General features: G+C 43.0%; 4 protein-coding genes and 1 pseudogene across 6 annotated transcripts; 1 reads left to right on the forward strand and 4 right to left on the reverse strand.

Moving 5' to 3' along the window:
- Window positions 1-82: 82 nt before the first annotated feature.
- LOC116919857 lies at window positions 83-1,522 on the forward strand. Of its 2 annotated transcripts, none has more exons than XM_032925917.2 (5): window positions 83-261; window positions 408-487; window positions 706-950; window positions 1,011-1,145; window positions 1,213-1,522. In XM_032925917.2, exons 2-5 carry the CDS (start codon window positions 433-435, stop codon window positions 1,345-1,347), a joined length of 570 nt encoding a protein of 189 aa, XP_032781808.2. In that variant the 5' UTR covers window positions 83-261; window positions 408-432; the 3' UTR covers window positions 1,348-1,522. The 2 variants fall into 2 exon arrangements, with proteins under 2 accessions (XP_032781808.2, XP_032781807.2); XM_032925916.2 differs by having other exon boundaries at window positions 102-283.
- Window positions 1,499-6,550, reverse strand: LOC116919843 (protein AF-10). 2 transcript variants are annotated; one of them, XM_045170754.1, is made up of 9 exons: window positions 6,304-6,550; window positions 6,112-6,191; window positions 5,878-6,042; window positions 5,619-5,816; window positions 5,340-5,555; window positions 3,733-5,278; window positions 3,460-3,648; window positions 3,088-3,319; window positions 1,499-3,009 (listed from the first exon to the last, which is right to left on the reverse strand). In XM_045170754.1, exons 1-9 carry the CDS (start codon window positions 6,410-6,412, stop codon window positions 2,649-2,651), a joined length of 3,096 nt encoding a protein of 1,031 aa, XP_045026689.1. In that variant the 5' UTR covers window positions 6,413-6,550; the 3' UTR covers window positions 1,499-2,648. The 2 variants fall into 2 exon arrangements, with proteins under 2 accessions (XP_045026689.1, XP_032781786.2); XM_032925895.2 differs by having other exon boundaries at window positions 5,878-6,045.
- A 360-nt stretch (window positions 6,551-6,910) lies between these two features.
- LOC116919851 (acidic mammalian chitinase) lies at window positions 6,911-9,966 on the reverse strand. Its single transcript, XM_032925907.2, has 13 exons — window positions 9,805-9,966; window positions 9,400-9,514; window positions 9,016-9,308; window positions 8,805-8,936; window positions 8,617-8,713; window positions 8,522-8,552; window positions 8,363-8,438; window positions 8,238-8,288; window positions 8,003-8,151; window positions 7,898-7,934; window positions 7,701-7,829; window positions 7,407-7,640; window positions 6,911-7,334 (listed from the first exon to the last, which is right to left on the reverse strand). The coding sequence occupies exons 2-13, from the start codon at window positions 9,473-9,475 to the stop codon at window positions 7,092-7,094; spliced, it is 1,548 nt and encodes a 515-aa protein (XP_032781798.2). The 5' UTR covers window positions 9,476-9,514; window positions 9,805-9,966; the 3' UTR covers window positions 6,911-7,091.
- A 2,718-nt stretch (window positions 9,967-12,684) lies between these two features.
- On the reverse strand, window positions 12,685-15,592 carry LOC123470418 (annotated as a pseudogene).
- Window positions 15,593-16,004: 412 nt separating this feature from the next.
- Window positions 16,005-18,940, reverse strand: LOC116919847 (chitinase-3-like protein 1). Its single transcript, XM_045170755.1, has 13 exons — window positions 18,801-18,940; window positions 18,629-18,719; window positions 18,303-18,566; window positions 18,190-18,221; window positions 17,991-18,122; window positions 17,816-17,917; window positions 17,722-17,747; window positions 17,588-17,651; window positions 17,461-17,523; window positions 17,174-17,359; window positions 16,855-16,980; window positions 16,434-16,751; window positions 16,005-16,351 (listed from the first exon to the last, which is right to left on the reverse strand). The coding sequence occupies exons 2-13, from the start codon at window positions 18,699-18,701 to the stop codon at window positions 16,097-16,099; spliced, it is 1,641 nt and encodes a 546-aa protein (XP_045026690.1). The 5' UTR covers window positions 18,702-18,719; window positions 18,801-18,940; the 3' UTR covers window positions 16,005-16,096.
- Between the last annotated feature and the right edge of the window lie 883 nt (window positions 18,941-19,823).

Genomic DNA, 19,823 nt, shown 5'->3' on the forward strand with positions numbered 1-19,823 from the left:
AATCAACTACTAGCGCCACGATGCGCTTGGCGGAAATGTTTCTAACTGAAACCCACTCACAGTTCCGGTGGTCTAGAAGACGAATTGGGGGAAGGGAAATTCGTTGCTAAGCAACGATTTAACTAATAAGACTTTTTCGCGTTCTTTCTTTGCTGGTAAAGGAGATTTTTGCATTTCTCTTTGCAGTTGCAAGAAAAGTCAAAGCGCTTCGAATGTGACGACGGATTTCCAAAAATACGGGGAGAATAATGGCTGGACCAGGTACGCTAAAAAATACTATGAGGTAGGCAATCCATACGGGCTACCCAGTAAATGTTTCTTGTATATATAAATTTAACGCATTTCGTTTTCCATTCTCTGCGTATTTGCATTGCGTGTGCGTCGTGGCTTTATATCTTTTTTCTTAGGGAACGAGAATTTCAAGTCGAGACTATGAAATCGGGTCGATCGATCAAAAGAAATCCCGTCGTCGCTGCTGAAAGAGAAGGTACTACGTATCGTGGGATGATGAGATACCTTTCCTCCCTTTTTCCATCCCAGCCACATTCTGACGAGACCTCATGAGGTTGAAAAGGAAGGTTCTGGAATTTCGATTGTGTGCAGTTGATAACGGGCGATGATGGAGAAGAAAAAAACAGACACAAAAATAATGATTTTCTTTTAAGCTAAAACTTGCATTTTTAAATATATCGTCAAATCTTATAGGATACACCGGCAGGAGACAGAGGACCAATCGTTGTTCGTGCCAGCGGCTTCCACCAGTTCCTAAGAGAAATGATCCGGCACCCGTTCCCTACCCTCCTGCCCACGACAATTATATCGAATTTAATGCTAAACATGTGGAGGGAACTCATTGCCATGAGCCGAAATCACAAATAGTTGATTCCAAAGATGGACACGTCATGGAACTGGAGAAATCGGGGCTTATTCCTCATTATACTACTAAATCGGTTACACCAGCGAACTGTTACTTCAAGTAGTAAAATTTTTTTAAATGGAAATTTGATTAGACTTTCGGCCGGATACCCAATTATCTGAAAAACGGCCATTCCCAGCATGCGGAAACGTCAAGCGATTGTCAAATGGAACCAAAGACAACACAAGAGCGTCCCAAAGCAGCGCGGCCTGTCAACAAGGAGATAGCGGTCTGGCAAAACTCAGTTGATGATCCATTCAACTATGTCTAACACGCCTGTGTTTCATATGATACAGAGACTTCAGCAGCGCTGGATCGAGCTCGAGAAACGCCTGGGATTAATTAGCTTTTCACGTCCGGATAAACGTGAGGCTATCGAGGACGAATTGCGTAGCATTGAGCTAACTCTTCGCATGGCCGCCTCCAGTTAACGGTCTATCCAACTTCGTTGTTAGAGCTTGAGTTGCTGGGACAACACGAGAAATATCTTCCTTTCCTGTAGCAGTATTGTACCACCTGTACATTACGTTGGTGGCGTGTTAACTAGGAATTCAACTAAAGACGAATAAAAACATGGTTCAATTAAATAAAAGAAGTGACATATAATCTTTTATTAGACAAAATTTTTTTGGAGAATTTCCTTAAAAAACTTTTTACCAGAACGAAAAAAGACGCCAACATGAGAAACAACTGTCAACATTTTGCAGATTGAAAAAGAAAACGCACAAGTTTTGTGGTAGAAAAACAATGGACAAGGTCAAGACAACGTTTAACTAACATGACATGAAGCTTGAAATGGGGACAGAGAAGGTGAAGGGGACGGGACCACAGGGACAGAAAGAAAAACTGAAATAAAGTAAATGATCTTACCAGAACGATTGAGAGTAGACGCTCAGCAAAATCGTTCGCACGCGGCAAGTGTCTAGACGATGGGAGACTGCAGTAAAAACAACAAACAAATGAACAAACGACGAGCAGAAAGAGGGGGATACCACTGAGATGGACTGGTCCGTGAGGCGCGACCCGTAATGCTTTTCTTGATTATACGAGAACAAAACAGTATTTTAGACATTCGGTTTACGTTTACCATGCCACGGACATAATTTTTTTAAATTGTTGGTAAGTTTTCTTTGTTGACAAAGATTGAAGCAGCATCTCTTACGGCAAGAGAGAGAAAATTCAGACCGGCATGCAGATTTGGTGAATAAAGATGAATAGACTGATGAAACGAGATCTGTAGGGACAGTGTTTTTCTTGTTTCACTGTAGTAGAAAAACGTGAAGAGTAAATGATGCTGTGTTTAAAGGCGTATGAGGGAGCAAAAATCGCGATTCTTCGTTTGGCATTTTCGTCCAAAAATAGCGGTGGCCGAGAAAATAGGAAACCGAAAAATTGCAGCAGGCAGCTTATTGGCATATTTAATCGGAGGTGGTCGAGCAAGTTGTCGCGTCAACCTATTACTGTCGTTTCCCTATATTTCTGTTTGCTACTAATCTAATTTTGCTAGCTAGACTCGTAATACTGCAGTCAACTATATCCCAATTAACTGAACAGATTCCTTGCGCCATGACAAGTAAATACGAAATTACGAAAAACAACGAAACGGCTAAGTCGCACGCACTACTTTAAAAGATAGGGGGGGGGGGGAATTAATACGATAAGAAAATTTTAACCGGAACGTATCTGAATCGGTGGTTGTGAACAAAATGGTAGAGGTAAATGGGGAACTTCATCATCGGCGTTCGATAGGACTGGGTCGACTTATAGGATGACGGGAATCAGAGCCGTCGCGTCTGGCATTCGTGCTGTGGTGATTCTGCGAGTTTGATGCAGTCATTGTGATGCCCGCGTAAGATCCCGGATGATGTGTGGGTACCGAAAGAGGTGGCGATACATACGGGTATGATGGATGTTGCTGAGACGGTGTGCTTCGTGCTACTTCCGGTCGCATTTCTGGCGTGGAGGAAGGGCTGCGAAGGACTGTCAAATTTCTACCTTCCGATATGAAGCCGGAGGATCCCTGAACCGGTGACATGGTGGACGGAAGACTTATTGCTCCGCCGGATGGAACCGGATGGTAAACATGATTCATCCTGGATCAAATGACACAACCGTTAGCCAGTCAAGACAGGAAATATTTGGGAGAAAATAAGTAATTTTGCATGTTTTACCTAGAAGAAACTATGACAGGACTGGGTATGACGCGGTCGCTTAGATGACTCGAACTAGCGGGACTTCTATGATTACTGTGTGCAGTAGAAAACGCGTTTCCAATGGAAGCTGGTAAATGTTCGCTTATCCCGATACCATTATCCATCTGAGGCAAGTAAGGCATTGCACGACTGTTTCGCTCACGGTCTTGTGGCGAATAACGCAATCCATGACCGACTGCATGACCTGAACCTAGGTATTCACAAACGTTATAGTGTTAGACCCTGTTGCTTAAAAAAGTGAAGTAGCCAATACGGCGGTGGCAGCTAGACAATGCTGAGCCAGCAAGACGGAAAAAAAAAAAAATAATAATACAAACACTGAAGCATTACCTGGCGTAGACCTATCGGGGGTAGTGCCCACGTTGCTCGCATACGTCATTTGGTTTGACTGAAGTGGCACAGACAACCTAGCATTCACTGCCAATAAATGGTCCCTTCTTCGATTCAGATTGGCAACATGATCCTCGAGCCGCATGTTTTCTTCCTTAAGATTATGCAGGCACGACAGCAAAGATGCAACTGGAATAATAATACAAATGGCACGTAACACAATGCAATGCGAACAACAAAAAAATGTATCTGAATATGTAGAATGAATTTTACTGTCAAAATGCTGAGCCTGTTCCATCAAAAATTGACTTCCTTGCTCCCATTGGCGTTCCAGAAGTTCTCCAAGACTATGCGGAAAAGGTGGAGCGCTGCCGCCAGATTGCGTGTTCGGTTTTAACGACGGTGAAACAGTTCGAAATGGGAAAGGCACCCCTACAAAGTTGGTACTTTTGCTGATCGATGAGGGCTGATCAGTGACGCTGTGAGCTTCTACTTCAGCAACTAGCGTGTCCGTCAACTTCTGGGCAACACTTGAATTAAGGTTCAATTGATTGCCTAACATGTGAGGTGCAGTAATCCCGTTCCGGGGGTAGAGGCTGTTTTCTTTGCCGATTGAGGAACCCGCAATTTCCTTGTAAGGGCTGAGATCTTTCGTTCCGGAATTACCGACCGGTAGGATCGAAGCAATGGGAAAAGTTGGGAGAACTACATGTTCCGGTGCCTTACTAACGTTAACGTTTTCTCTCGCCATTTGATTGACAAATGAACTCTCTCTCCGCAGAGCACTTTCTGTAGTTTGTGATGCAGGTTGGTTTACATGAGAAGGCTGGAAGGTTTCTACCCGATTAATTGCTGCCGACAAATTGTGCTGATCATCGTTTTGTACTCCAACAGCAACAATTTTTGTCGCTTTTTTCCTCCGTTTGGGCTGTTGTTCAACTCCGGCGGAATCAGGGCTACTTGGAGGTGACTCTGGCACTACAGGCGCACTAACTTTGGGTGTACGGCCTCTTCGAGGTTTCTTCGCCGGTATCGCAGACGGGATTGGTTTGCTTAGCTCCTTTTCGGTATTTTGGTAGATATCACCATAATTGAATTTTGCTTGATCAGATGTAATTTGGCTGCTACTGCCCGAACACGCAGAAATAACCAGAGGTGAAACAGCACGCTGAGAAACCGATTGTGATGACTGCACTTGAATGCTTTCCGGATGGGATGCAGCTGCACTAGAAACTATAACACTATGAAGTGCTGATGGATGGGTTTCAGAGATGCTAGGGGATTCAACTTTAACACTTGTGGGTCCTTTGGCACACAGCTCACTAGCCGTAAATTGTTCAACAGATGACGCGGGACCTTGATCAGACACACTCGATAGGGTTGATTCTGTGTCATTGCCGCACTGGCTAGTAGGGCTAGTAGAACGAGTGGAAATCTTTCGACGAGACGCTCGACTTTTATCCAGTTTTATACTCATGCTAGGAGTTTCTGCTGGAGCGGAGACGGTCCCGGAAATAATGCTGCCTGAAGGTTTTGAGCTATCGTTGTACTTGTCATTTTTTTTCGCTCCGCTCGAATTGGTATTGTCTGAGGTGCGAGCGTTCTCTTGTTTCGCGATTTCGATTGATTCGTGTTTCTCTAAATCACTGTTATTTTGGTCGGTCATTGACATTCGCGGGCCGGGAACTAAACCCACCCCAGCCAATACGTTAGCGAAAGGAATCACTTCACTCTTCGAGGTTTTCGTTTTAGAGTCATCATTTGTACTAGGTCCCTCAACGATTACGGAGGATGATGCGCAATCCCGACTATTGCCAGCCTAAGACCAAATTAAATGGAAGTTAACGAACGTTACTATGTTCCGAATTTTAAAAACTAACCTTGGGAGACACTTGAGTGCTAGACTTTCTACCAGGTTTCTTACGCTGTTTCTCCTTTGATCCATTGCAATTACCGGTTGCAGAAGGGGGTTGTCCAGTCCATGTTGACCCACTGGAAATCGGAAGGGATTTTTCAGAGAAAGCGGGATCGGTGGACGCTCCAACTGGGGGTAACGGTTTAAATGCCGGTATAGTCTTCAAGTTGGCACCTTTTTTCTAAGAAACAACACTGAATATAGAGCAAGTCTTTTAAAAAAATGAATACTGCAATTCACATACCAGTTTAGAGTAATGATGCTGGCAGTACCCACAGTACTTAACATTGTCCATGTAGTTGCCAGCCTCTTCACATAATAAGCCCATGGCCTGGGCACATGTGACATGAAAATGGAGCTTACAGCCTTGCTTATTGCAATTCATACAAGCCCCAATTTTAGATTTTGACTCACGTCCTTGATTTTCACAAATATAACAGCCCTGGGGAAAAAATACAATTTATGACTGCAATAGAACCAAAACTATACAAATATCAACCTACCTTGTTAAATCTTTCAGGGGGAACCATACTCAAAATTATTGGTTCCATGGTTGAAACATTGCCGAACCTCACTTCCGGGATGTACAGAGCACATACAACATGTGCCCAACCTGTATTATCAGTGCGTTTAAGGGCACCATCTTTGCTGGGACACAATTCACATCTCTGCTTAAAAAGTTAATAACAATACACATTTACTCCTGTGCTTCTTGTTTGTTCATAACTTTAACTCACCACTCTTGCAGCCCTCTCCTGGGATTCACACTTTCTACAGAACCATGGTCCTGAGGGTACAGTCACAATTCCATAGCAAGCTAAATAAACAATAAAAAGGAAAATAGTTGAGTTCGGATTATTAAAAAAACTATCAATGATGTTAAATACAGTAGGTTCCTCTGCTTTGTTTTGTTTGCAGGCTATAAATACCTTGGTGAACAGCAACAGTACATCCTGCTCCGTCGCAATAAACTAATGGATTTTCTGTCCAGCCCCGGTCATCGGAGCACACACAACACCCACCAACCATCTCCTTCATGTTGTGCACCAGCGATTTAATAGAAATTTCATCGGAAAAACACAGTTTCAACGAAATATGTCTAAATTAAAGGAATCAACATTCCTTCAAGGGTGTAAACTTTTTGGGTAGTTGCAGACGCGCCATGTCTATCGATACTTAGTGTAGGCAATAGCTGATTGATACTTGAGTCTAAATGGCTTTAGGCATGTCTATTTTGTTTTCCAATGAAGTCGAAGTAATTGCCGTAATGTAGAAGGTCCGTGAGTGAACATGTATTAAGCAAGGAAATCCCGTAATAATTCCGGATAATTAAATCCTGATTAGATTCTCAGTTAATTCCGTAGTGACATCTAGTGTTTCCTTTAGACAATGTAATACAGGCAAAGACACCGTCTCACGCGTCACGTCCACAGCGCGGAAGGTTTGTTTTGCTCATAAGAAAATATGAAGCCACGGTGGTATGACCGGTATATCGTGGAGCTCTTTTGGGTGTAAGTTAAGTAAGCTATAGCTATATACAGTGTACACCATCTTTTATTGTTTATCCATTAATCATGAATAGCCTAAAAATAAGAGTTTGATTCAGGCTGACTTGTTTTCAGAAATTCAATAAAAGCTTTACTTTTTCTTTCTATTTATGGTTAACTTTAACTACTGTTGGAAATTTATTGCAGTACATACGGGTAGCAGTTCCAAGTTAATGTTGCACATCGCGTTTTCCGGGATAGTTCTCGCATCCTGGAACGTTATAAGGGAAATTGCAGTTATTAATTGAGGGATCGAAAACAGTTCCTGCTCCGCATTCGTAATAGTAAACGACCCATTCGCTTCCGCTTGGTACACAAAGATAATATTTTCCGCAATCGTTCGGGTCAGGAAAGTAGCCTTCTGATTGACACGTTTGACTTGGAGGAGGAGTAACAGTCGTCGGACGGGGATCCTGCGCAAAGTTATAGTACATACTAATACATTTAGCAAATTAGCAATTTAAAAAACTAAAGCATGTGATTACTTTAGTGGTTGAATATCCACCGGTGGTAAACTCTCCGGTAGGAGCCGGACCAGTAACGGTGGGCTGTGTTGGTTCACCAGTCGGCGGAGTCGGATACACGATAGGCCCATTCAGAGTCTCGTAGATGGTTTTTATCAATATAAAAGGTGTTCCATGACAAGTGCCATGGAAATCGTCCGTTTCAACTGACCAAACCATTGCTCCTCCCAATCCTTTGGAAGCAGCATATTGGGCCTAGAAATCGATAGCGAATTATACTCACCACCAACGAATCAACAGCTTTTTCGATTTTACTTTGGTTTTAAGAGAATCTTGGTCATCGTAGCCCATCCATTGGTTTCCTTTGTAAGTATAGGGAGACATGTAAAAGGGATCAACGACTACAGTCCAGGTGCCTGGTTCGGCCGCAAATTTCTCACAAATCTGTAATCCATTTGTAGTACATAGATGTTAATACACTTCATTTCCAATAGTTGATATTATACGGGTACCTCATTATAGCCCCATATTCCAGGCTCCCGCGTGTATCTGTGCAGTCAAGAGGGATAATGTATTAGGCATGCATGTGTATATGTTGTTATTTTGAATTAACGTACGGTCCCGCAGAAATAGGTTGGTTTGCGCTAGCGTAAAACCCGTTGTTGGCTGGATTGCTCAAAATAAATCCTCGCCCGTATAGACCCATGCCTAGAACAAGTTTCGAAGGATCAGCTCCTTTATCGAGCCAATAGTTGACGGCATAATCCTGTAATGGAGGATTGCTATAATTTCTTTGCACATGCAGTTAACTCTTTTTCGCAACTAGTTATCATATTTTTCTAGGACATCTACCTGATTGAAGGTGGCAAATTCTCCGTAATCGATTTCTGGGTTGCTGTAGAGCTATGAAAATGACATTGAAAAAAGGATAAATATGATAATAAGCTCCGGCAAGAAAACGAGACTGTTCAGAGTACCGGTGAATTGTGACCGGTAAAATCCTCCCAGGCACCGTGAAAATCGTACGCCATTATATGGATGTGATCTAGAATCCTAAAATATGTTTACGTAAAATCTACTGAAAACTTCAAATTTCGGCAAGTGTTGCGTATTTCGTGCATTATCTACTATTCTACCTGGACATTGCTGGTACATCATATGCAGTATCTGAAAAAATAAATTGGTAAATAGCAACAAGTTTTCGTTGTACAGTAGATATGCCCATGAATACCAATGGTTGTTTTTCCAGCCGAAACAGCAGCAGTCAGGAGCAATCCATGTGGAGAAAATGCAGCTTTTAATTCTTCAATCATGTAAATAAAATTTTCCTGTTTAAAGTTAAAATTATAATAACGAATATGTCAGTTATTTAGGTGACCGAATAAACTCAGTTACACACCGATCATGCAGTGCCAATACCTTGTCAGCTGGAATTCCACCTCGATTAGACGGGTACTCCCAATCAAAGTCTAAGCCATCAAAGTTGTACTTGAGGAGAAAGTCAACCACTGAATTTGTAAATTTGGCTCTCTCGGCAGGACTTGATACCATCTGTGAATTTCGATAACAAATTTAAACCTTTAGCCAAGCAAATGTTCAAGTCATTATTTCGTTGTTTTAATGACCGAACCTTGGAGTATTTTTCCGATCCTTCGTTCCATCCTCCAATTGCCAGAATAGCTTTCAGTTCGGGATTTTGATTTTTGAGCCCTGTAAAGCGAACCATCGCACCTTTGCCCCAGTTTTCAGGCAGGTCATTGTATGGATCCAACGAAATGATGGTGTTGTCATAGCCGAGCCCAGCGAACCCGTAAATGATGTGAGTGCAAATGAACGGATCCAAATCTTCTACGTCAAACTTTCCTGCTCCTGGCCTGTAAACGGCCCAGCTTCCGTAGTAGCAAACCATCTTTTTTTTTTCAGCTAATCGAGATAAACGAAATGTTCTTAAATGTTATAATAACTTCGATGACACTTTTTAACTATGAGTTTGTTTTGCTATTGTCAACCGTACCTTTTGATCCCACGGATACGGAAGCAGACAAATTTAAGAAGGCTAAAAGAACCAGAATCGCAATTGGCAGTTTCATTTTTAAGACGAATTCACTTGCCTGGAATGCTCGATAATCCTAAAGTGAAAAAAAATATTTTTATTTATTTATGTTTTTCTTGAATCATTCGTCAGCATAGTCTTGATTGTTTTCGATTGGCTTTTCGAACCAAGCGGAACTGAGTGAGATAGCGTAATCATTGATGGCAGGTAAAAGTTGCAATCCAAACAAATTAGATGTATACATGTTGAGTCAATGTTTTGTAATTGATAGCATATAGGAATCTTTACTTATATGAAGTGTGTTACAAAAAATACGTTATGATATTTCATAAGAAATTGTTCATAAAGATGCAAGATGATGCTTACCGTATTATAAAAAGCTCTGTCTTTCGTTTACAGGTAAAAAAAGGGGATGAGCACGTCAATTGGTAAAGAAATTGGAAGTCGTCTCTCGTTGAGCAACCTTGTACTTGTACGGTTCGTAAGATACTATCAACACACTTCCAAACAAAAGTGGTTGATCTGCCTCCTTATCAGTTACATTGTTGCAAGTCATCGATTTACATTTTTACTCTCTCCTAAAGCATTTTTTTTTTTTTTTAATTGTATAGCTGGACGCACTCCGAGGTTGGAGTATTGTCCGGAGTTTATTTTCCGTAGTCAACAACTAGAATACATGCGAAAGTGACATACACTAGTGGATACCAGATATATATATATGTACATGGGGGAAACTGGGCCTATCTGCACCACACTGAGAGGGCGGAACGTACACGATCTCTGTTTGGCTTGCTGGAGCCTACTCGGTTTGGTTGGACCTTCGAGGCCGCCAGCCGACGGCCACCGATACAGCCTCCACCAAGACAGAGAGGGTATCGCGCGCAGTTGCAGTGGGGCGATCTGTGGCATGCTGAGTATAGAGATGGAGCTAGGGAGCGAAGGAGGGTGGTAAAACTGACTCACTCTCCTTGGCCAGCAAGAGAGAGGAGAGATGCAACCCAAGACATAATGAGCTGCACATTTGCTCAGAGGCGGCCTATGAAGCTCAAAGGGCCTAGAACAATTATGGAGGCAGCGAGAAATGAAAACATGCCTAATCGGTAAATTGATGAAAAGGATTATTATTAAAACAAACAAAGCCTAGTTAGCCCCGATAGATAGGGTAGCCTATGAGCTATACTATCGCAGACGTTTGGTTGAGCGGATGAAAGCAATGAAAGCTTTCCAGATGTTGGGATGAGCTGGAATAGAGGCGAGAGGTCTAGGCCAGTGGCCATCCTCAGAGGAACAAGACGTAAGAAATACAAGGCGTTGTGTAGAGAAGAGAGGACAGTGAAATAAGAAATGAGAGACTGACTCTGAGCCGCCCCCACAATCACACATTGGAGAAGTGGTAAAATTGAAGCGAAATTGATGTTCTTTGAGGAAAGAGTGGCCTGAGAGAATTTGAGCGATCTGGCGACAGAGTTGGTTTGGGTGAAGCACAGTTGCTGATTGGATCGTGGGGAAAAATTCTCTAGTTACTGCACCGTTGCGGCAAGCCTGCCATTCTGTCTGCCATGCATCGCGCACTAGCTTACCGATTGAGTAACGGTAAGAAGTTTTGGAGATAAGAAGTTGTGGGAGGACATTCAGGCCTGAGCTAGGAATGTCGCAACCGGCTAATGCAAGTTGGATGCCCTCAGCAGAGGAGGGCTGGCAGACGAAGAGGCGTAAATTATCTCGGTAGGGGGCAGTGGCGTCGACACAAAGCCGCTCAACTTCAGAGAGGTGAGCACCGTAGCGAGTAAACGCAAAGAAGAAATGTGCTGGGCAAATATTTCAACCTGCCACCCGCTCTCCACAACATGGCTAGCCTGGATCAAAGCGTGAAGGACAGTGAGTTGACTGGCATGGTGTAAGCTGTCAGCCGAAAGTGGGCCGTTGGTCACTTTCATTATGATATTATGACATGTGGAGATAATGCAACAGTTGAAAGAGTCGCCGCACCGAGAGGTAGCAACAAAAATTCTAAGAACAGAATCCTTAGTTGGGAGTAATCTGCAAACCTCGCTTGTCAGTGTCGGATGTAAAGGAGGGGCCCATGGTGGCCAGTAGAGATTAAAGTGGCGGTGGTTAGAATCACATTTGAGCAGTGGAGAAAAGGGTGGTAGTTTGCTCATAAGCCACTTTAGTGAAAGAGCAGAAAAGCATCCTGTACGTCCGGAGCTGAATCGGAGATGGGTGATCTCTTGTATACGTAAATCAATCGGAAGGATATTTGTTAGAACAAAACATGCCTCTGCGGAGACAGTTTTGAAAGAGCTGGCCAATGAAAGCGCAATAGAGCGCTGGAAGGTGCGTAGCTGCTTAACGCCTTTTCTAGTGTTAGAAAAGGGGCCCAGACGGAGCAGCCGTAAAGCAATATAGGCTCAACCGCAGAGTGATAAAGAAATTTTAGCGCTTTTTGTCATATCCCCAGGTGGATTTCAGACCTGATCTCAGTGTAAAGAATGCCGTTTAGCTGCAGCAATTTTATTGGCAATGTGGGAGTTCCATTTGAGGCGGCAGTCAATTGTTAGACCCAGAAGAGTGTCTCTACAGATGGGGGGATAAGCATGCCATTTATAGAGATGCTGAGATGAGACCAGTCAAAAATCTTTTGCACATAATCATAAACACCGTTTTTGTCGCATTGAGGGAGAGTTTGCTGGTTAGACACCAGTTCGACACCTCGTCACACATGGTCTGTAAATTTCGGGTGGCAATGCTAGGTCTTTTGATATGTGGCCACGTTCAGATCGTCAGCGTATCCACCAATCCGATACGGAAATGAAAATTTGAGGCGCAGGACATCATCAACAGAACCGACCACAGAAATGGGAGAGGACCCCACCTTGAGGACAGCCAAGATCAACGTGAAAGGAGGAGGACGAGCCTTCAAGCGGAGGATGGCCGTGCGGTTGGAGAGATAGTCAAGACTAGCTGGACCAAATATCTTGGGCAGTTGCGGACAGCAAGTGCAGAGATAATAGCAGGGTGCCAAGCAGCGTCGAATGCGCGTTTAATATCAAGAAATGCCATGCTGTGACACATTTAGCGTCTCTGCCTTCGTCACAAAAAGAAATCAAGGAGTGGCAGCCGTTTCAGTTGATCTGCCTTGGTGAATCCATGTTGGTTCGGGCTCAACCACTGGAGATCGACGCATGCCAAAGGAGTCTATTTAAAATGAGCTTTTCAAGGATCTTAGCAAATGTGTTGACTAGGCTAATTGGTCGAAGCTATTCGAGTGTCGTAAGCGGGTTTGTTAGGTTTACCGATAATGGTCACCTTGGCAACCTTCCAACAGCTAGGAAAGTGAGAAAGAGAGAAACATGCATTCATGATGAATAGAAGCTGACCAATTATCTGATTAGAGATTGCACAAATGATAGCAGTGGAAAGGCCATCGGCTCCAGGAGCAGATTTGAGATTCGAGAGGCGTAGCATTGAAAGCTCCTCCTGGGAAATTGGAGGAGAGTTGGATGGTACAACGAATGCCGTGGATGATTGTGGAAGGAGGCCGCAAGCTCTTCGGCCTGTGCGTGGGCCTGCGTAGATGGAGTGGGGAGGGGAAAAGTGTTCTGCACACTTTTTAGAATTTCTGTAGGTTGGAGGAGATCGAGCCGTCAAATGAAATAGAGGATGGAAGGCTGACGTTTGATGATTTGCCTGATTTGGCCTTTAGGGCCGAGAAGAGGTCACTACTGCTAGGCTGGGAGTCATAGCTTGTTCCAAGACGAGAGTTTGGCGCTGCGAATTTCCTCTGATAGGTAGCTTTGAGGCTTTGAATGCCTGCCTGTTAGATTCTGTTCGTTGGACTGACCATAATTTAAAAGCCTGTCGGGATTTGTGACGAAGTACCCAGAGTTCCTTTGTCCACCAAGGCGTTCTGCGTGTGGAGACAGGAATGTAGGTAGGATCTTTAGAGCTTTTGGGCAGAGGAAATGAGGGCGAGAGCTTTACAATCATGTCATCGATAGTGGAGGTAGTCGGATTGGTTTGTACTACAAGATTTATCCAGCATCTGCGACTTTTAGGCGAAATTTATCCAGGCAAATACGAGAGATGTGGGAGTAGAATTTGGAGCTCGAGATTGAGCTTGGCAGTGCTGCACGCAGATGAGGGGGCGATTGATTTCAAAGTTATGTATGGGTGATCAGAGAAGGACGGAATGGTAGGATAGAACCAGCGTGTACAGGTGATAGCACTCCCGGCTGAGAGATGTCAAGGAAGAGGTGCCAGCAGGAACAAAGTCAGATCATCCAGTTGTCGATTGAGAACACGAAGGAAATGATTAGCGATGAGTAATTCAAGTTCTGATCCTCTACTATTAGTGAGCTTGCTGTTCCAAACCTTGCTTAAAGCATTAGAGTCGACTGAGACGATGGACAGTTTCGTGAAAGGCAGCTGAGATCAGTGCTGAACTGATCGGCAATGTTTTTAATGGAGGGACGAAGATAAGTGGAAATGAAACGAAAGGTGCCGTGCGCAGAATGTAAATCGACTGCAGCGATATGGTTGAGCGACTTCGATCGATTGCCCGACAAGACTTGGCAAGAGAAAGTTTAACTAAAATCGCAGCACCGTAGGCATGCTCTTGAGAGAGACAGTGGAATGCAACATAGCCTGGTGGAATATTGATGATGGAGGGGGACTGGTGGCCTTTGGCGAAAGGTTCTTGAATGAGAACAATGTCTAAAACGTTTTCGACAATGATTTGAGCGAGAGAAGACGAGGCAACCCTTGAGTGGCGGAGATTCACCTGTAAGCACCGAAACAGACTGTTTGTTGAACTATGAGACACACGCATTAACTTTTCTCCATTTTTGCCTGTATCTCGCCACCGCTTTCATTTGGGTGGGACAATATCGATCTCCAGATTGGTGGGCCCCACCACAATTCACATTTTCTGATCTGAGAATTACAGTCGCGGGTAAGGTGCGCGCCTGCGCATTTCCACACCTTGGGTTAGGGTCACGGCAGGATGCCTGAACGTGACCATAACCTTGGCATTTAAAACAGCGACGAACCTCACGGTCTAAAGAATTTCAACAATGCGAGCAGTAGTGTTAAAAAAATCAATTTCACCTTCAGCCAGGCGTGATCTCTGGCTACCTTGCAGTTGAATAGAATTTTTACTGGCCTTTTTGGGAGTCAGGTTTGGCGAACAGTTGGGACACAGACTCAATTTTTCCTCTCAGGCCACGATTCCTTAACATCAACTCTTCTTTAAGGCTTGGTAGATAGCTAAGATTGACAAAAAGGGCAACAGCCGGGAAAAATTAGATGGACGTGAAACAGAGTTAAAAACATTGATACTGTCTGGCCCGGCTTTGGATTCCAAGATGGTTTTGGCCCGATCGAGGTCAGCTGGATCAGCTAATCGGACGATGATGTTGTTGTCTTTATGTCTGACAGAGGCAGGAACAGGGCCACCACCACTGGAACCAAGCAGCTCCTCCATACCGGCGGAGATATGCGATCAGCAGGCTTTGCAGATGCGGCGTAGCTGGCAACGAGAACGGGTGCTTGACGGCCTTTTACGGCTTGGAGTAAGTCGATGTGGAAGGCAGTGGGTATCACTGGAAGGTGGCGGATTGGAAGATGACGATTGCTGATTCATGTATCGTAGGGTCATCGAGTCCGCGAAAGCTAGTTTAACGTTAATCAACTCAGCTTCCAGCTTGGCGATGTGGTCGTGTTGGGCCTTTGCAAGGTCGAGAGCAGCACGGGTTTGGCTGACAGCTTCTTTCGAGAGAGAGTCAAGATGCGGAGCTCAGGATCTTCTGTGAAGCTGGAGAGATCCTCGTAACGGTTTTCTTGGAGTCAGCTCTGACTCGTCGATGCTGGAGTTAGCTGACAGCGGGCGTTTTGACTTGGTACTAGTTTTTGGGGTGGTGAATGTCTCAGTTTCTGGAGACGGCTGGGAAGATGATTGATTCATGCTGTTGATGAGGAAGACATTCTTGCTGTGGGCCTTCTGGGAGTCTTGAAAGCATAGTTTGCTGCAATATTTGGAATCTTTTTTTCCGTTGTATCCCTTTTGACAGAAGATACAGGTGCGTTTTGGCTGTGTTGACGGCTGTGTTGACGATTCTGCCCCAGAGGTGTCGCCACCGTCGCCCTTACTCATGTTGGTGGCTGGGCCAATGTCACTTGTGACAAAAATGTGCAGCGTACGAGAAAAAAAATTGACTGACTGACACCGTTAGCAGGAGATTACCGGCAGTAAAACAAATCAAAAATATGGTTAGTTGATTAAGAACTCACGAAATGGTGAGAGAAAATATGGGAGAGATAAAAACACTCGTTCAGTTGGATTAGCAGACGACGATATGCATGAGATCGTCAATATGGCTATCAAGTTTGGACACATTGATCCACCGTCAGTGTAATATCTCTGCTCATTGACTTATAGTCTGCACCGATCGTCCACAGGCTCAAACTAATTGTTTGCAGTTTTCTATTTATTTTCTAATTTTAAACTGGAATCATGTGATTACAAATGATCGATTTTTTTTTAATTTCGATTCACGAGAAATCTGTTTAGATTACCGGAACTTTTATTACTGTATTTCATTATTTAAAAATATTTCCATTCGATCAAAAATAGCAAACATAGCAGGATAGATTTCACCTAACCGCTGTATGTTTCGCAGCCAGGCACCTGATTTGGAAAGGTACACGTGTTAAGCTCGTCACTGAACGCCGTTCCAGTTGCACATCTTTGCATGTAAACCGTCCAGCCACCCAAGCCATTGTCTAGGCAGGTATAGAAGATTCCACAGTCATAAGGATCGGGATTAAGACCTTCTGATTTGCAAAGCGTATTCGGGGGAGGTGTTCCAGCTGTCGTCTTTATCGGTGGTGTAGTGGTATACGCGGATGCAGTCTATAAATTAGGAGGTAAAAGTTGCTTTCATATTCGCCTGGAACTATGACCCTATCATGGAATAGGAAGTTTGAAATTTTACCGTGGTAGGATTTTGGGGTCCGCAAAGAGTGGTAGTTGCAGCAGGGGCAACAGTAGGGGACGCAGTCGGGGGGTTTGTGACCGGAGCTGCAGTAGTGGTGGCTTTTGTCGTAACCGGTGAGACAGTTGTAGTAGCTTTTGTTGTTACTGGAGCAGAAGTACTACTCGTCGTTGACTGGATAACGATGGGCCCATTCATAGATTCGGTGATTGTTTTAATCAGTATAAAAGGCACGTTGTGACAAAGACCCCTGAAATCGTCCGTTTCAATTGACCACACCATAGATCCGCCCAGATTCATCGACATGGCGTACTCTGCCTATTGGAACAAGGCATACAGGTTTTGTGGATTAAGATACTAACAACTTGGGTAAAGGTAGATTCTTGAAAGACAGTTTAAATGACTTCTAAAGATCACATACTTTAAGTCTAAGCGATTGTTGATCGTCATAACCAATCCATTGGTTCGATTTGTAAGCGTATGGTGCTTTGTAATAAGGATCCCGGACGACGGTCCAAGATGGATCAGCCTTAAACTTCTCGCAAATCTGATGAAACAAAGAAAATTATGAGTAAGAAGATAAGGGAGATTTCAGTCCTTGAACTAAGTGACCTAGTTTGATAGTGCGTTAATAATTAAGATACTTGCTATGCCTTTTTTTTAAACATGCAACTCTAGTGACAAAATGCTTCCATTGTGAATTTGTTTTAAAATGGAAATTGTTTGGGCCTTAAAGATACCTCGTTGTAACCCCATGTTCCACTTTCTCGGGTGTACGGTCCAGCTTGAATAGGCTGGGGAGCGTAAGCGTAGAAGCCGTTTTGGGTGGATGAGGCCAACGTAAATCCACGGCCATAAAGGCCCATACCCAAAATAATTTTGGAAGGCGGAGCACCATTGGAGATCCAATAGTTGACGGTCCAGTTCTAAAGAGCACATTAATTTTACAAAGAAAACATATTAAATAAATATCTGCTTAAATATAGTGATCGACGATGTTAGGTCATTCTCGTTTCTTACTACTCACCACGTTCAAGAGTAAATTGCTTCCGGATTCGATTGTCGGGTTAGCATAAAGTGGCGCATTGAGCTACAAATAAGAATTTCAGTAATTAGGCAGGGCTTAATGTACATGCACATGTTTGAAATCGTACCCCAGTAAAAGTTTCCCAGGCACCGTGAAAATCATAAGCCATCACGTGAATTTGGTCCAAAGCGCTATAATTCCAAGTAATTTAGAACATCAAAGCTGAACATCGTACCTTTCTTAATTAACATGTTAAATTACCTTGCAACAGCGGGAATGTCATATGCCTAAGCGATACGATAAAATGAACAATAGGTAAATGTTCCATAATATGATAATCGATGTAAAAACTTACCGAATCAATTGTTGATTTGCCCGAGGACACAGCTGCGGTAAGAAGAAAACCGTAAGGAACGAACGCCGCCTTCAGTTCTCGAAGAATATGGACAAAGTTGATCTATCCTCAACCAAAAATTGCAGGTTAAAACTGATACAATACACTTGAAAGGTATCGACCATTCATTCAATACCTTGTCCGTTATGCTGCCGCCTCTGTTTGATGGGTATTCCCAATCGAAATCGAGACCATCAAAACCATAAGTTATAAGGAAATTGACAACCGAATTCACAAAAGTTGTTCTTTTGGCCGGATCGGCTGCCATCTAGAAAGAAATAGAAGATTAGCAATCATATTTCAGCAACTGTTGAATTAAGACAATGGGGGTTTACCTGCGAATATCTTTCAGACCCTTCATTCCATCCTAAACAGTTGAATCAAACAGAAAAAAATAGAGGAACACATGAGTTTTCTATACGATAACTGACGAAACAAACTGAATTACCGCCGACTGCAATAAGAGCCTTGAGATCAGGATTTTGCTTCTTCAACCCGGTAAAGCGAAGATATGCCCCTTTGCCCCAGTTTTCTTTAAGGTCGTTGTACGGATCAAGAACATTGATGGTATTGTCTAATGCCAAACCAGCAAAGCCGTAGACTATGTGGGTACAGAGAAATGGATCGATGTTCTCAACGTCGAACTTGCCATTTCCTGGTCGATATACGGCCCAGCTACCATAGTAACACACCATTTTCTTTTTTTCAGTGGCTAATTGGAAACAAAAAAACGTTACAATTCTAAGCAATAGGATAATGCAACATTCTATTAACCTTTCGTTAAGGCAAGTGACATGACTTGATGGGCTATAGCCATCAAAAACACGGCTTTCCATAGCTGCTTCATCTGTTGTACGCTTAAACACTTTTCAAATTAGAAATTCGCAAAGATAAGGAATATTAGTGTGTGTCAAGTTCAGCACCCAAAATAGACTTCTTTATATACCTTATGTGTATGCAGGAAGGATAATAATCACTTTGACTCAAAATGCGTGCAAGACTTTCTGTTGTTTGATTCACTGTAAGACTGATGAGATGCCCCATGTGTCCCTTCTTTATATATGCACCTGAGAATGGAATAGTAAATAAAAGCCAAGGTTTGATTTCCCACTTGTTTGGCACAACAACTTGTGCAACATGACGAATACGCGGTGACATGTCTGTAAAATACCGTAGCATAAGGGGATAGAATGAGCAACATGTGGACACAACATATTATACAACTCTGTGATAAAGAAGACCTATAATTTAAGATTACTTGTGTGTATTAGGCAATTTTTCAGGGTTTGAAAATCATGGTTTGCATTTTGTCGACGTTTGACCTTTCTTTCTACGGTGGTAGTTCCGTGTGAAATTCGTTCGTCAAGTACGGCTATACGACGGCTAAAAGGCTCACAAGTTACGTGACTTATCTCCAGATGAGGTTTGTCAACTAATATCTGTTCTCTGACGACAGCCTTTGTCGGACATTGCATTTCTTCTACGGGATTGCTTAATTTGCTTAAAACAAGGATTTACATGAAACTAAATCCACGCTCGGAAGAAATCCGCACGCTCGATTGTAATAAACTAAATACCCAAGAACCACCAAAGAGATTTACAATATTCAAGTGCACAGTTTTTATACGAACCGGCTGATGTGGATCTCTGTTTATGTTCTAAGAGAAGGTTAATAATCGAAAAATCAAAAATTTCTTTTACTATACACTATACAACAATTGCAGCATTTTGTTGTCTTTGTTCTGTTGTTTTGAGGTACATTTACTAAATTCTTAATGACTTATACTATTCACGAAAATACAAAGGCAAAATTTCGTACAGGTTTTGGTCAAATTTATCAAACACATTTCGAAGATTATTAATACTGACCGACTAGTGGTTTCACTGGGAATCTGCAGAATACACTTTTTTCTCACCCAACCTCTTCGCGTAAGGTCTGATATGAATGTTTCTCAGAAATTCTGTGTTT

Source organism: Daphnia magna, linkage group LG3, assembly GCF_020631705.1.
Source record: "Daphnia magna isolate NIES linkage group LG3, ASM2063170v1.1, whole genome shotgun sequence".
In the NCBI taxonomy this organism is placed as follows: Eukaryota; Metazoa; Arthropoda; class Branchiopoda; order Diplostraca; family Daphniidae; genus Daphnia; species Daphnia magna.